Consider the following 17,766-nt stretch of genomic DNA (forward strand, 5'->3'; position numbering starts at 1 on the left):
GTAATTTATTTGCAAGAATGCAGTGTACCCTAACACGTGAAAAGCATCCACGCAGCAATCACCTAGCATCCACGATTAAATGCTTACAAGATTTTTGTGCTGGAAGCTCACCTGGAGCCTTGCAGTTCAGGATTAACCGCTCTCAAAGAGCAAAGTATTTACAACACTGTTACTCCAGAGTGGTCCCGTGTCTTGCTGGTGGAAGGGATGCCAAAATGTGTAGTCGGGGACATGTAAAGGAGGGATGTAGCTCACGTGTTGCTACTTTTGAGACCCCAGCTCATGCAATCATGCAGCTACTTCCATGATTACCTTAAATCGTTGCCTCCACAGCCCACAGCTCCTCCCTGCCCTGCTTCTCACTGGTCTGTACCCAAAGTCATGGCAGGAAGTTACAGTTCTGCTGTCCCGGTCAACTGAGGTTATAAGAGTTGCCCTTTTGTCTTTGAATCATCATTATCTTTGATAACGGAACTGTTATCAGTGTAATGAATGACCCTGGTGACGTGCATCGGTGTCTCATGCACAGGGAGGACCGCCCCGGAGCACTTGGCCGTGTCTCGGTGATGCCGCAGCAGCCTGGGGATGATGTCCTGCCAACAGGCTCCTTCCCTGAAAGGGAAAAAACAGGCAAACTCCCTCCCAGCTTTCCTGGTCCTTTCCCTGAACCCAGTGCCCCCAGAGCACTGCTCCTGAACCTGAATGTCATGAACAAACTGTGCCAAGGCACCACGAACGAATAATTCTGGAGTTATAAGTCAGCCTAGTGCTAGCCAAGGGCCAGTAACTGCCAGCCCCAGCCAGCACAACCCAGACAACCAACCTGGTGACACCTGGGACATCCTTCCTGGCAGAATTTAGTCTTAAATGACATCTGCACCATAGTGAGAGCTCATGGCTACCACGGCTTCTGCTAGAAGATGTCCAGGATGCTTCATTGTCCAGGTGCTCAAAACACCCTGAGCAAACTTGCTGCAAAGAACTCTTTGGCAGTAAACCCAGCAGGCTGCCCCCAGCCAGCCCTTGGTGGTCAAGATGGAGCAGTCTGGATGGATCCTGTAGATCTAGAGGCCACCTCTGGTGGAGCTGAGAACGTTGCTCCTGTCTAACCAGCTAACTGCAGCTTGGCCAGGGAACGGACAGAAATTTTCCTCTCCTTTAAATGACATTTGACTGCCAGAAATATTAAAAATAACTGGGTCTGTGCCATGCTGCTGAAGACAATTTTATGGATTATTTGTTGTTTAAAGAGAAAAGTGCTGTCTCAGAGCCTTTTGGGTGCGGGTATGGGCTTGACACAGAATTTAACCCAATAATGCCGGCTGGAGAAACTTCAAAGGTAAAAACCTTCACACAACTTTCAGGACAAGCAAGAGCTCCCCAAAAAGGAACAGTTGTGGCAAGATGAGTGCCCTGATCCAGATCTTTGCACCCTGACCTGGGCTTGGGGTGCTGGGGAAAGGACCACAACTATGAACAGGAACATACCGAGTATACATTTCCCTCCTCTGAACCTGCTCTCTCCGTCGAGGCTGCTGCATGTTGCTCTCAGATGCGCAACCGTTACCTTAAATAGGGCTTATTAAAAGTTAGTAGAATCTGTTATAATAATAGATAATTGTTATAAGAATACCGCTCCCCTCGCCCCCAACAGCAACAACTTAACAACAAAACAAACACTAAGGCTGATGGGATCCTGAATTTTACAGTATTATGGGTACCAGCAGTAGAAATTTTAAAACTAGCTAGGGAAGGTGGCCAAAGCCCTGCTCCTGGGTGAAGATGGGAAAGGATTTATGGTGGTCAGATGGTTATAGAAGTGCCATCGTATAGAAAACTCCAGGTCTTCAAGCACAGAAGCCAGGGTTTTCACAGACCGAGCCCAATCAATCAGGAGAGAGCCTGGGGTTGACTTAAGAGAAGATGGCATTTGACCTTTAGTTGGCTGAATTAGACAATGTACGCAAGAATAAAACCAAGCCACCCAGTAGAAAAGGTTGTACAAAAAGCTTTAGAGGTTCCAAAGACATGAAGGGGGTTGTTTGTTTCTTCCTTTCCTGTTTAACTGGTAGATCAACAATCTAGCAGGCATGTAGAAAACAGTTTGTTTGGGGTTTGGTTTTTTTTTTTTCATGTAACTTGCCTAATACTCTGGTTTTAGGCTAGTAGGGTCAAGAAATGCCACATAATCTCGAAGATTTCTGGACTGCTTTTGCCAAAGGGAACAATGCCCGCCTCCTTCGTAACTTCCACCCCACCACTTGTTTTCATAGTGAGATCAGAGTTTGTTTCAATGATCTGAGGAAGGATAATTTCTCCCTCATCGGGGGCACGTGCATCAGGATTCATGCGCACAGCCTCCACTTCACCACCAACCTCCACAGCAACTTGGTTTCCTGCCTGTTCTCCCAAACGCTTGATCTTCTGGAAGGGAGGAGTGAGGACAGCAGACCTCCCTTCTCCCCAACCCTGAAGCAATGGATTTCCCCTTCTAAAGCTACTCGAGCCACCTAAGCAGGTTGTACGACTAGTGATCAGCACTCAGCGCAAGAACAGGAGCACGGTAAAGCTCAGATCCTGGTGCAATACTCACCCCACTCCCCAAAAAACAGAGACACCATCTGCTTCAGTGATGTTGCCAGAACAGCAGGAAAGAGCAACTGAGGGTGCAGCGACGCATCACAGCTGGTCTGGTCTGATGGGGACGATCCCACCCCTCCTCTGCTCCCTGCTGCCACTGCACGGTCCCAGCGCCTCCTTTGGGCTGCACCTACTGCAACCACTGAGTCGGCAAGAGCCGTCCATCAGGTGGGATTCAGCATGACGTTGCAGCAGGACATGTCCCTGCTTTCACCAAGCACAGATTCAAGCAACTGCCTACTTCCTAATAAAATAATGTTCTTTTTATTGCATGTCATGGACAATGTTATTAAACCTCATGCACGTTAGGTCTGACGACCACACCAAGACCCACTGGCCGAATGTCACCACGTGGCAGCCATGACCTAAAACAAATACAACTACACCCTGCGTTTACTGGTTTAATTCTTTTTTTTATTACGCATAATAAATCTTTCACACAGAAAAGGATCCCCAAGGTGATACTTTACAGATCTGAAGGAAAACAGAGTATTTGTGACCGTGCCAGACTGCAGACACCAGGACACTGCCAGACCCACGTAACACTCCCAGCTCCTGGAAGCACCAATGGGGCTAGCATGGATTTCAACATAAATCTTGGTCTAGCTCTGCTGCTTCGGCTTTGGATTGTAGCTCCAGCTGTTTCAAACCAGCTGGGCCCTGGGCGCATTGCATAATAATTAAATGCACAAGGAGGTTATGAGATCGGAACAAACCTGTTCCTTCTGTACTTCAATTCAATGGCATCACAAGAGGACAGCGAGAAATCATTTACTGTGCGCCTCCTGCATTGATTCGGCAGCTGGCTTGACCTATTCTATCAGATTGCTGCTTTATGTACCCTTCTCTTTATAAAAAGCCCTTTCAAAGCAAAATCAGGTTCTCCCCTGTTTGACACCCAGCTGATAAGCATCTGCTCTGGCTGAGCCCTCTTGGGTGAAGTGCTCCACTCGTGCCGCAGGCAGTGGGCTGGAGGGTGCTCACCGCAGGGCAGGTTCAAGTGCTCGCCAGCAGTTTACAACAGATGAAAACTGAGCCATCCCAGGAGCTTCAGCGTCCGTGGTTTGAAAGTGCATCTTCAGACTGACTTTTCCACAGGCTGGGCAGCCCTGCTGACTCACAAACACTCTTCATCTTTTAATAAAGGCAAAATGACAAATCACTGCGATAACCAAGAAGAGTCGTTCCCCTTTGATGTTTGCTCAAAGGCAAAATAAAACAAAAATATCCAAAACACAGCATAATGGCCCATGCAGCTTACTCATGGTTCATTCATTTCTCATATTTCCCTAAGAAAAACTGCATCTCCAGTTTTACTACTGCCTTTTCTCAAAAGCTTCTGCCATTTTAAAGTCCTAAATGCTCCTGGGCTGTGTATGTTGCTTTGTAGCTACATTTAAATAAATCTGGAACGCTTTTTTTTTTTTAAAGCCAGCATTTCCATTTGTGTAGGACTCAAATGGACTTCCACCTTTAAACAAGCAGATAAAAGGAAAATACAATCCTAGCGCATCCTTCAGGGAAAAAAAACCCTGGTGTGTGTGTGTGCAAAACATTCTATTTAAAGCCACTCGAAGGACTGTCTGAAAGCAAATGCACCGAATTCTTCAGGTCAATAAACAGAACATGCTGGAGCAGGCAGCGCATACAGGGGGGTGCCACGTAAGTTTAGGAACAAATTCCTTGATATTTATGTTTTGGCATGCAATGCATTGATGACAGTCCTCCACCTGGCAGCACATGGGATTAGGAGAGCGTTTGCACATGTGTGCAACGGGCAGCGTCAGCAGCCTCCCCAGAGAAGAAATGATCCTCATTTTGAAAAATGAGATGTTCTTTCCAAATTGGGTCAAGCCATTTCTTTTGTTCTTCCAACTGCAGAAACAGGTATATCAGGAAAGGACACTTTAAAACAACAACAACAAAAAGTGTTCTACATTCAGATAAATCTATACTTCTGCCATAAAACCTTTAATAGCAAACAGGATTTTCAATGCAGAATTTTGCCAAGGATCCCCACAACACACCGTCACCATTACACACAGTTTTACAGGACATTGGTCTATTTTACAATCTTACAACTATTTTCTTTGGAGATTTTTTTTTTTTTTTCCCACCACACGTTCAATTTCCAGGAACAACTTTTTCAAAGAAGCACAGTAAAACAAGTCTGTAAGGGACCTGACTCTGAAAGCTGGTGTTTCTAGCCCTCTATAGAGTATTTGCCAGTCAAACAACAACAAAAGGGTTGCTATTGACATTCCTCCCACAAACATTTTGACATCTAAATCAAGTGTTTTGAATCTGCCTGGGAGCTAAATTGATTAATATGCTGCTTGCTTAGTACCCTTGGATGACGGTGTAGACACTGATTTGATGACTGTAGCCTTGACAGTGTCACCAAAACGCAGGGCTGTGAGTGAAAGCACGGCATTAGGTAACGAGCTACCCACCGCAGAATCCAACAGACCAGAGCGAGCTGAACCCAACGAAGCTGCCTCGCTTGAAAGAAACAAAAACACAAATACTGTTCCCAGATCAAAGTCCACCATCTCTTTCCTCATTTATCCCCTTAAGTTAAAAGAACAATTAGGTTTGTGGTTGGTAGTAACATCATACCCCATGTGTAAGGCCTCATTTTCATCAAACAACTCTAGGTTATAGGACTATAAATACCAGGTTGCCTACAAGCCGTCAGCTCCTCACACCACAGTCTGTTGCCAGCGTCTCGGTGGCAACCTGCTCCCAAAAAGCTGCTGTTGGACTGTACACTAGCGGCAAGCGTCATTCTCTGTAAGCTGTGGGGTCAGAGGGTGCACGCTGGAAGGGGTCACGTATTAACACGCGGTGCAGAGTTTCATCTTCCGTAAGAAGACGGAGCTGAGCTAGCTTGGCTGGGGCACCTCCTTCAGCCGGAGTCCATAGTGAAGAGCTGGACGTCACGGGGGTTCCAGTACAGGGCCACGGCAGAGTTGTAGACCAAGGACCAAACGTAGGGGATGAAGAACTCCTCAGGCTGCTCCTCCTCAACATACTTGAACTTCAACTCTGGGAACTTCTGCAACAAAAAACCAAAGTCCACTGAGGGAAGGGTTGCATGTCTTTGCAAACAAACAACCCATGTAAACACTGAAGAAAGAGGTCTGGTGAAAAAAATCACGGAAGGAACCAAACCATTAGACCCAAAGGAAAAAAATTACGGATATATCATGAGATGAAGAGATCATTCTTAATTTCTTCTTTGAACCGAACGCTACGCTAGCACATTGAATTCAACCCTCTTATTGTTGGTCACACTCAATTTGCCTGTTAACAAAGACTAAACGTCTGAATCCCTTACAAAACAGAAAGGTCTGGAGGAAAACTGCCGGTTTTAGCAGCCCCACAAAAGCCACCTTGCTTGCGCACGTACAGACCTGTTTATTGCAGCTTTCCCTAAAATGTATTTTGCTATTAACCCTACTCAGCTCCTTTGCAGGACAACCCTTTGGAAAGGCTGTAAGAGTAGACAAGTGTGATCTGTTTCAGGAACCCAGTGTTACGGCAAACTGACTTTTCCCCTCTAATTCTCCAAGACTTTATGTAACTACAAGTTTCCAGGAGAGAAATGCTCTTCCTCCAGGAAGCACGGCAGGAAGTGTGCCTAGGCTCCGTGGGTGGGCTCCTGGGGTGCAGGAGACCGCTTCCAGTTTTGCTACAGGTTCTTTTGTACTTTTGGGCAGGTCATTACCTGTGTGCCTTGGCTTTCCTGTTGAGGAGCACACTAACGGCATCAGCGTGGCGTGGCAACTGTGAGTGCAAACCCCTGCAAGCTCCACAACTGCAACACGTCACGCACCTACCCCACTTCAGCCTCAAGGGCTATAACCGCAAGACCCGTGCACACAGACCTTATCGTCCACCCACGCAGGTACCTCCCCCTCCTGGAACTTATGGGCCAGACAATACAGTTTCCACAAAAGCCCTGGTTTTCAGTCCCAGCTTTAAGCAAAGCACTCCAGAATCAACACACATCAGACGTGCTAGCCCTGCCCAACCTACCTGGATGGACATGTGCATCCTCAAGTTTCCAATTTTCTCCTTCCTTCCCTCCCAAAGCAGCACATACATCGCAAACCCCCTGCATTCCCTCTGGGTAAGCCTGTGTTTTGGGGGAAGAGCTGAGCCTACTTTTGTACTGTGCTCTTCAATCATTTTATCTGCTTCTAAATGTTGCCTGTGTCAAGAGCTTGGCAGAGTCTCAGATAAAAGCCACATTACAATGATCACTGGGGTAAGATAAAACATGACCCCTTTTATTATTTATAAGGCTGTGGCTAAGACTAAGAATATACTCTATGGTGTGACACGATCAGAACAAGCACAGCGATGGCTAAGAAGCCTCTCTGCCCATTAATAATGGAGGGATCCCCTATCATCTTTCCTGTGCTCACAGTGTCCTGTTTCCTTGTGTTAGGGTACAAGACTCTTCTGGCTGGAACAGCCTCCTCTGAAGGGGCACTTCTGGGCCACTTGGCTTTCAGGGTTATTTATTTAACCTTTACACACACAGGTGATTTGCATTCTTGGGAGTCAGAAAACATGGAAACTATGCTACTCCTTCCTTGAGCTGCTGCCGTTACTGGAGTGGTTCAGTGCAAACGCTGAGCATACAATTACACCAAGCCACAAAGATGCCACCTGCACTGTGCCTTACAAGGAAGACGTCCCCATGGACAGCTTCATTCAAGCACAGGTGACAATGTGCCCTCTCCTACATGTCTCCACGGACAGCTTTTTCAGCTTCACTCAACCGCAGCCTTGGGTGACAACGTGCCATCTCCTCCATTGATGAGGGTGGTTGGTGTCACCTTCCAGCATGCACCAACGTTCTGGAGCTGCCATAGTTTGGCTTAGTTTGGGGTCAGGCCCTTCGCCACAGCTCTGCTTAGCTGGATGCCAGTATTTAGCCTGGGCGGAACCATCTGGGCCATCGGTGTGGCTGCTAATTATTGTACTTGATGACTTAGGCCATATGGCGAGTTCATCCTTACAGCAAGCAGGGAGGGAAGGAGGGCAGTATTGTTTCCACCACTACTACCTCTCTCTTAGGAACTAAGGCAGCTAAAAGATAAGGTTGTTAAAGGCACTTCTGCATCTAACTCCTGTTGACTTCAAAGCCCAGAACCTCAAAGGTACATCAGCAGGTTTAATTTCCTGCGTCAGACATGCAGTTTGTGGTAGAGAAGCTCTCCCGTAGCCCTTCTGGGCACCTAAACCATTTTTTACAACCTCTCTATAACCTCTCTTCCCCAAGTCTCTTTTGACCATCCTGTTTAATCTTCCACATCATTTTGCTTCCTCACTCTTTGTGTGAGTATCCTGCACCCATACTCACCTCCATCTCTCACTTCCCGTCTCCTAGTCTACTCCCACTGCCAGATCCCTTCCACTGCACCTTTATGGTATCCCTTTAGGGTATCTTTCTATTCTGTACTTGCCCAAGTTTCCTTTTTTCCCCCATCAGCCTTCTGAGATCCTCCTTTTCATTAACATCCTCCATCTGTTCCCATCTCGGCTCCAAGTCCTCAAGCTGCACCTGCCTTCCCCCTCTGCCACCCCATCCCTCCTCTCGCAACACCACAATTCTTTTGATACCCTCATGTATATTTTAATTATTTTGTTTTTTAAAACTGATACTGTGCTCTGCTTGTCCTCTGTGCAGTGTTCCCCACTTCCCTCCTAAATGCTTCCTGGCTTGTGGTCCGTGTAGACAGGAACATGTTCAGTTCAGCATTGCATCAGCAGGGTGAATGGTTAAACCTTATGATTAAACCACTGCAACATTTCCTAGCAGAGAAAAACCCTCACACAGCTGTCATTCTTCACCCCAAAGGTGGCTGCACGCCAGTGCTGCAGCCTGCAGTAGTCCTTCTGGGAGGGAAGGGGAAAAAAGCGATTAAAGATGCTAATTTGAGTTGAATTAAACACAAGATAACTTTTTTCACCTTCAGGGTCATGAATTATAGCTACTGGTTTTGCAAGCACTCCTGGCAGTAGTCAGGGACCATTCTGGACTCTAATGCAGCTTAACAAACAACTTTAGCTTTAAAACAGTTGGTAAAATTGTGTTAGAAATTCCAATAGCTACATCTGAGATGCTCTGCTCTTACTATCCTATTATCTCTCAGCTGGAAGGACAGCATAAAATAAATCAGATAGCATTCATATTTTCAGGCAATAACAGTCATGCATTGATTTTATTATTAAGCCTTTCTTCAGACTGATCAATGTTGCCATCTATTGTGATCATACCGTAGCAATTTAATAATCAATTTCAGATTAAAGACTATAACTCACTGCAGTCAGCCTGGACTTTCTCACACTCAACATATGCCTTAACACTCTGCAGCTTTATCTTGGAAATGTAGACAAGGATAATGAGATTTTTAAGGAGAGATGTAATATACCTTGCCATTACATACATACAATTTCAAATATATCTTTATAAAAAAGAAGGTAAGTAATGGCAGAAGTGATGGATTTTTGATGGTCCACCTGAACAGTGAGCCCAGGCTAGCTCAATGCATTGCTAACAAGACATGGAGAGTTTGACTTCCAGGTCAGTAATTCAAACCCAGCTTCTTTAGATGACTGCAATGATCCATGGCTGTGTGGAGGCCATGTTTTCTCATTCATTAAAAATGAGAAATCCTAGAAGCCCAGTATGGAGAGAACTGCACCAGCATCTATCTTGCAAGATTTATCAGCACAGCAGACATCCACTGTTCAGATAAAAACCCACCCACACTGTTTCACCACGAAGGTGTCCACTCAAAACAGAATTTGTTAACATTCAAAATCATTGAATTTATGTCACTTCAAAAAAGCTTGTGACTTATCAGACCGACTTTAAAACCATTTATAACAGCAAGGGTTGAATACCGCATAAAAAGCTTGACCAACGCCATAAAGATTTATGATTTTTGATGGGCAATAATTCAAGGAATGTTTAAATTCGGCTCTGTGCCCTTCTATCTCCTGCATGTACTGCCTCCAAATAAGCGATCAGGAGCCTTCGCCATGTGCTGTAGACAGAAAGGAGATGATACCAAATGAATGATTCAGGAGAGCTGTCAAAACAACCAGGTCACAGGAGTCTCAGGACACTCCCAGCAAACACCCTAGCCAGCACTGGTGAGGGTTTTAGCACAATTAATGACATTCCCAAAGTGGCACGTCAAAGCAGCAATGTAGAAACCCATTTTCTTTCTGCTTTGCTGCTGTTGCGACCACCTTAATCCTGGAAAGACATTTTCTCCCCAGTCAGTGACATTCAAATGAACCTGATTTTTAGCACTTTCTGGAAAGAGGGACCGCTCTAAGGCATCTTAAATGGTAGTCTTAATAATGGAGGAGAAGTCTTGACGTGGGATAAAACATCCCTTTTTTTCCTTCTCAGCCCTATTCCTTCAGCTGGATGGCGTCGACAGAGGTACAAATACTTCGTTACCGGTTCACTTAACTATTTCAATTTTTGAACTCATTGCCCTGACACAAACGGGTCCAGCGGAGCCATTATTTGCACCTCTCTCCAGCCATTACCAGAGGAGAGACAGCCCCAGCTAGTTTAACACAAACCATCCTGAGACAGTACTTGAAAACTTGAGAGCCGGAGGTAACACCAGGATTGAACTGCACAATTAAAATACAGATACCACTTATCAGCTCCGGTGAATCAACCTACCACAGCACCCTATCTTGTTTTCTTCTACCAGACAAAGCAGAAGTCAGATTTAGTGGTTGGGACGAGGGTATAAACTAGACAGACCAAGAACTTTGCAGGCTGTCTGCACTGTCAATCATATGATTCGATGAAAACCCACAGGAAGTCCGATGAACAGATGCAGAACTAAACTGCAATAACTCCCCTACCGCAAAAGTTCAACAACATCGGGGTTTTTTTTTTTTCTTTCAGTTAACGATTAGGAAGATAGCATCATGGCCAGCCAACAGCACCTGGCACAGCTCCAGCCAACTCAGTGGCATCTGAGCTCCAAGACTCGAGCCATACATCAAATAAAAAAAATCCCCTTCCCTTCCCAAATGAACCATCAGAGCTGCTGTTGGGCTGCAGTGTCATGTCAGTGGATGATCTCCACTCAGAGAAGACAAGCAAGGGCAGATGGAGCTGCTTGAAGAGTGATGGAGTGAAGTTATGTCACAGACTCACAGCAGGGCTCGGGCCGGGAGGGACCCTAAAGCCCACCCAGTCCCACCCCCTGCCCCGGGCAGGGCCACCTCCCCCCAGCCCAGGTGGGTCCCAGCCCCAGCCTGGCCGTGGGCACTGCCGGGGACGGGGCACCCACAGCTGCTCTTTGCTCCTACACTGGTCTAGATGCTTTACTGGATGAAAAGCAGCCCTCATCGAAGAAACGGGGCAGTTGCTGTGGAAAAGACTTGGATTAATATACAACTGGAAAACCCTCTTTTCAAGTCCTTGGTTAGAAACACTGGTTTCTGAAACAGCAGCCCAATGTGAGTCAGTATTTTCAAAAGCATGTGACTGGTTTAGGAGAAAAACACCACTTCCAAAGGAGTCTGAACACATCTGAGAGTCAAATTCACATTAACTTGCCATCAATCTGAAGCTTCAAAGTCTTTCTGAAAATGGGATTGGTGTGCATTTGAAAAGCTTATCCTGAGTCTTGTTTGGGAACCTAATGATATGCTGGCAAATTCTGTGTTTCGTATTGCTTCAGCTAAATACAGCGGTATTGCCTGGGGAGCACCTGCAGGATTGGACCCTATTAGCCAAATACGTCAATTGGCAAAGAAAAAAAGTCCTGTAAGGGCTCAGATTCAGCACCGTGCCACGTCTTTATTGCAGGGGCCATAATGAACATTTACCCCAGCAAGGTTTAGTCCTACAACCTGCCTTGCATCAAACGTACCAATCTATAAGGAGTTTGGGCAGAGGAAGAACATTCATACTTGTCTATAAAATCCACAATGCCACTTTGAAATCCGGTCTCCAGAATCCCAATCTGAGGCAAATTAATGACCAGTGATCTTGAAAACAACTCAAAAGTCATGCCTCGTGCACTGTTGACGATAGAGATATACAAGTACTCATGTAAATGTTGATATATTTGATTTTTATACAAATATAGGAACCTAAAGTGCTTTGACAGAGCGCAATTTATGGAAGAAAATTTCTCAGTGCTTGTTCTAAGGTACTGATAGACTGAATTTTTGTAATTATTTAATACTTCTGGGGAGATAATGCCATTTCATCTTTCTCTGGTTCTGTCTGCATCTACGGCGCTTCTCTCTGACTTGAGACAGAAAGCCTATGAGGCTTTGATGAAATATCTGTGCAGGCTACACCACAGCTGCCCGATATTATCTTTTTCTCCTCAGGGTTGAAGCACAGACAGCCCAGCAGATGACGATGGTGAGGAGATGAAGGAAACAAACAGGAAATCTGCTAGACTAAGCACAAGCTGCACATCTTGTTCAAAGATCTGCGTAAGGAATAGGTGCAAATTTAAAGACAGAGAAGAAAACAGCAGCTCGGAGCATGTCAGGAGGTTGTGAAAAAGAAATACAAAACTCAAGATGGTAAGATGATCTTCAAAACAATCTACACAGAGGCTAAATAGCCCCGCTTCAAGCAATCACATGAGCTGTAGTAGAAAACAACGTTTTTCCCAGGGAGGAAAATTCAGTAAGTCAGAAGGGCTGGGAGGTTTATCTATAGAGAGACAACTGTTTCAGCACGTTAGGATCATTGATACACAATTTCTGTTTTCAGATCGCTCAGACTAAAGGTTTGTACAACCACAGTTGCAGGAGAATAAATGCTCAGGGAGCAAACTGTGTGTTTGCACCGTAAGATGTGAGCAGCCACCAGAGAAGCAGATGAGCTTCTGGTGAGAGTTCTTATAATTTTTCTTTTTCTTTTTTTTTTTTTTTTTTAAAGAGTACTGAGAAACCAGGTCAATTTTGGAAAAATCGGCTAAACAGCTGTGCCTAGAGGTTTATTGGTAAAGACAAAATGATTTAAAGAAGTGAAATATTGGTAGTAACCCTGCCAGGGTACAAAGCTTTGCGGAGTATCCCATTGCTAAAAAGAGAAAAATTGCATTTCTTTCTAGGGCAGGTTGGCAAACACTGACAGCTTTAAAGCCTTTCTAGAGAGTCAGGGATGCACATACACACACGCTTGTTTCTTTTCCTTACAGCTGGGAAATATTGCTGATTAATATCAATAGGTCTAAAGCATGCCACAGAAATTATTTTTGTCTTCATACAGAGTCGTTAATCGTATAAATTCCAAAAGCACCGCATAAAAGTATAAATTTGAGCTTAGGATGAGGCCAGGTACCCACTTCAGGCTGTCCTGGGTCCACCTCAGAAACAACTGACTGATCTACTTCTAGGACAGGTCAGTAAATAAATCAGACCATTGGTCAGCAGCTTCCTCAGCAAACCTGGCTGAGAACGTGCCACCTGAAGAGCTGATCCAGAAAAAATCCCTTCAGCGCTCAGTTTAAGAAAACAAGGGGATCACTGCTCAGCTTCGGGGATGCTGTGCCTACCTGGAGAAATTCTGGAAGAGGAAGAAAAGATTAAGATGATTAAGATGAAAGCCTAAAGCAGGACCACGTATTATGCACTGTTAAGCATGATTACTCTCTACCTAACATTGTATGTATTATACATATTATAGTCACAATTCAAGGATTTACAGTTATAAATCCAATTTGCTTCCCATGTCAGGACTGTTCTGTATACCATATTGTCTAGATGGATACACATCTTTCCAGAACATTTCCAACAGCTAGGAGCCAGCCAGAATCATGACTTGCTGCCAGACCAGAGACAGGGAATGGCAACAGGAACATTACAGGGATGTTTACAATGCTGCAGAGAATACAATATATGCTGGCTTTGCCAAATAATAGTGAAAAAAAGGACTAAAGACGGATGTATTTAATTATACTATAAGCTTGAGGATGAAGGCATGATGTGTAGATGAGGTACCGTGAACAAAACCATAGAACTTTCAACGACTTCAGGGCTTAGCCTGAAACAAGAAGAATTCCTTGAAAATGCAGAGGCCTTTTAGAAAAAAAGAGCATGGGATCTGAACAAAAAATGAACCCCCTAAAAATGACGACAGGTAAAAATGAGGAATGTTTTTAATATCAAAATAAAACTAACCAAGAAAAGATTTAAGCATGTGGAATAAAGAAAACTACTGGCCCAAATCACAAAAATGTCTAGACTGAATGCCTGACCTCGCTTGAGCATTTGTGATCCTGTTATGTACACACACCGACTACTCAGATAAGTAAGTAAAATCCTTTGTGTGCTTTTGAATTTAGAGAACTAAAATCTGAAAACCAGAATAATCCCTGGACCCATTTCTCAGTAGCATTAAAGAGCACCACCTCACAAACGGGGACAAACCTATCAACTCAGAAAACTTTTATCAATATGAAAAGGATATGTAAGTCTTCCTACCACAGGATTTGCAGAAAATGCGTATTTCATAACAGCACACCCTATTTTTACCAGTGCAAAGGAATATGCAAATGAGTTTAAGCCCTGGCTTCCTGCATTTCAGCTCTAGAATAACGTTCAAAGCTTTACACAGCAGTGAAAAACAGTATGTTTGCAGCAAACATTTTTGTCAAAACCAGAATGCATTTAGAAATCACTCAGTCACTGCCAACTTTATATAGAAGATTTGTATAGCTGCTAAGCAAAGCTTATAAGATTAGGAGTAGATTTTGCACACTTCACTCTGCTACCTCTCACAATTAAGTCAATGATGCTTTAGTAGTACCCTCAAAGAAGGGCTTGCACATCAAGGAATTTCTTGAGTCTCAGAATTAAACCCTGCAACCTTATAAAGACTTCCCAAATCCGAGACACCATTCTCCCCTAAAACAAAGCAGCTCTGATGCTGATCTTCTTGCTTGCAGAATTTTATGAATGGGACAGTTGAAAATCTGCCACTTTTCAAGTATGCAAAATGTAAACTTTAAACAAAGAAACTGGTTTAATAACTCAGTTGAGAGCCTCTCGCTTACTTTTACACATTGTGTAAATGAAGGGAAAATCAACTCTTTGAAGGTCTCAAATTGAGCAAAAGTTTAAGTTGTTCTAAATCCGTATGTGCACTGTTGGGATCACTCTACCAAAGACAGGAAAAATATATATAAAGTTTAGCAAGCCAGTGAAGGCAGGGGAAGATCAGTTATGCAGACAACCAGCAGATCAGTGAGAAGCAGAGATGTTTGGTCCCTCCAGAGAAAGCCCATGGTGCCTACAGAGCCCCAGCATCACCTGGTCAGTGGGGAAACCCTTATATAAAACAGAAAGGGATCTTTATGGTTCAGGACTTGCCAAAGATCGAAAGAATTTCTCCCATACGATTTGATTATTTGCAACAAGGTGGAGGAACTCAAAAGGAGGGTAAAGTAGGGGTGAAAAAGGCAGTCTTCTCTTGGAGATATTGTACAAGAGAAGCCTGCTAGGTGAAGATGGCAGAGACAAATTACCTTGTGTATCTGGGCTACAGTCCGCTCCAACTTCTGGATAAAAATTACAGGTCTGTGTTCCCTGATCAACCTTTTTTTAGAACAAAAACAATACTATAAATGCCAACCAATATCCCAGTTGTCACATCAGAGACAACTATCGCTATTTTCTGAGAAGTGAGTTGCATACTTTTAGCTTTTAGTCTAAATAATATAACTTATTAAAATTTAACAATAAAGAAAAACTCACCTGAAAAGTTTTAAAAGGGCCTATGAAGTGTATGAACAATGGAAGGCTTGCAGAATACAATCCTGCTGAATAATTAATGTATACTAATAACTGTAGTGATATACCCATGGACATGGAGAATCCACTCTACACAAATCTCTGAGCCAACTATGTATTTTAAATTTCTAGCAGCAAGTGCTATTGTTTAAGTCACAGCAGCTGTTTTGATTTTGATAGCAGACCAGTCTAAAACACAAGGAATATTGTTTATTGTACAAATGCTTCGTGCTGCAGATAACATCACCGGCGACTGCTCCACCTAGGCTAACGCACCATCCCATCATCCTAAACCAAACCCCAGATAAACCTCTCACTGCTGCCCAGCTTCTCCTACTGCCACCAAAAACCCAGAAGTTGTGCAAATAGAGCTCTCCCCATGGTGTGTGCCATGCAATCAGCAACGCAGAACAAGCACAGGGTGTTTGCTCGAAGCATGGCAACGAAGGAAATCATTACACTTCAGGAACACAACCCATGTTTTTGTATTTTGGTAGGGCATTGAAGCAAGCACTCTGCCTTGCTGCCTCAGGAACTCTGTCTGGACAATGTACAAATTCTGGCCCAGTAATTAGTAAATATTACCTTTTACTTACTTTTTCATAGGAACTATCAAGCCCAAGGTTAGATTTTTCCTCCTCCAGCCTGGGAAAGGAGCTAGAGGTCTCCCCGTCCATCTTCACAGGCTCAGTCCTACCATACGCTTGCTGGTGGAGCTGGTCACCACCTACGAAGTCTCTAGTGCTGATCTCTCCCTGCTCTTCAGGATCTGAGATGGGAAGGCACTGAATTATGCTGACAGCATAAACCACATTAATTTCATAGTTAAAGGATTTTTCCTTTTGGAAACTTCCTATACGAGCCCTCTCTGCTGCCCTGATACTTGGGATTGTCCAGTTGAAGTACAGAGGTGGAGGACCAAGAGGTCCAAATGCCGTTTTCACCTGCCTGTTTCTTCCACCCCAAATTCAGAGTTACTACATGTCACAGTTGTTTTCTCTTTTAGTTGCGTAGAACATATTTCCCCAACACAAAAGGTGGCAGAAGAGCAGAGTGATTCAGTTTGCATATTTTTCCAGTGACGAGGTCCCAGACATGCTTTCACTGGAAATTGGTGCAATGCTGCAGCAGCATCCAAAACATCCCACCAAGCCAAAAAGAACATTCCTTTGGACAACTGGGACCGAGCTCCTCTCCATTATCACCGTACAGGGGTCCAAAACACCGCCTAGACTTTGGCTTTGTACATCACCCAGGGAAACAAGACCCATCTCCCCGCTGGGTTTAACACCTTCCATTTGCCTCGCGGAGGCTAACATTTACAACATGTCTCCTCGCGGCTGGTTTTACAAGGTTTGACTTTTACATAACAGAAGCCACAAAGACGAAACCCACGCCGACATCCTCCTCTGGTCCCTCCCACCCAGCACAGCGGCGGGGCAGCATGCCAAGCCCAAACATCCTCCCCCCCCCCCCCCCCCCCCCCCGACTGCCCATGGAGGAAGACCTCCTTTTGGTTTTGTACTTTTTAATCTGAGAGAGCCAGGCCTGTAAATATTAGAAAAAATGATAACAATGACTTAAGAACAGAGACAGACTCGCTGTCACCAACTGTCAACTCTCAGATCAGGGCAGCCTAGGAAGTGGACCCTTATCTGCCCGAGGTTCAGGACACGCTGACTAACACCCCTATTGAGTCTGCAGACCTTTGGCTCCCTAATTTCCCCAAACTGGAAAATGTACACCCCGATGGACATACTCCCTTCTTAAGTATTTCAAGCCTCAGCAAACAGACAAATCGTGCCGTGAGATGAGCAGCACTGCCCCGCTCCATGCAGGAAATCCAATTTATTTGTCTTGAGGAGCGAAACATGAAATGACAGTAAAACCTCTCCAGCCGTAGCACACGGTGCCAGACTGCTGCCTTATCTCTGCTGGGACCGCAAGCCAAGGAATCGATGCCAAATGCGGACGTTTATGCTCTTTATTTTGTGATGTGGATTTCACAGTTTGGGTTTTTTTCATTTATTTGCCCTAACACTGAGAGTTCTCTGAAGACAGACCCAAGCCAGAGGGGTTTAAGTTGACCTCAACATATAACCATGGTGCCTTTTCATAAATGGATTTTTAGGTTGTTCATTCCAGTCTGTATTCCAGTCCATTCACAAAGAACATGAAGGCTGGGATAGCATGTTCAAACTAGCTACTGGAAACAAGCCTTTATCAATGATGGAGGCAAGTGGTGTGTCGGAGGGAGAAAGGGATAGTTATTAATGAGTACAATGTATAATATTAATATACATAGTA

The 17,766-nt window shown here is 44.5% G+C and overlaps 1 protein-coding gene across 4 annotated transcripts in view; it reads right to left on the reverse strand.

Annotated features, from left to right (window-relative positions):
• Nucleotides 1-4,590: 4,590 nt before the first annotated feature.
• The window catches only part of DYM (dymeclin), a 213,662-nt gene continuing 200,486 nt past the window's right edge, over nt 4,591-17,766 (reverse strand). For all 4 annotated transcript variants that reach the window (XM_055790767.1, XM_055790765.1, XM_055790766.1 and 1 more), the window contains one exon: nt 4,591-5,698. In XM_055790767.1, the coding sequence (XP_055646742.1) occupies nt 5,549-5,698 (150 nt within the window). In that variant the 3' untranslated portion in view covers nt 4,591-5,548. The remainder of the gene's footprint in view (nt 5,699-17,766) is intronic.

Source organism: Falco peregrinus, chromosome Z (assembly GCF_023634155.1).
Source record: "Falco peregrinus isolate bFalPer1 chromosome Z, bFalPer1.pri, whole genome shotgun sequence".
NCBI lineage: Eukaryota > Metazoa > Chordata > Aves > Falconiformes > Falconidae > Falco > Falco peregrinus.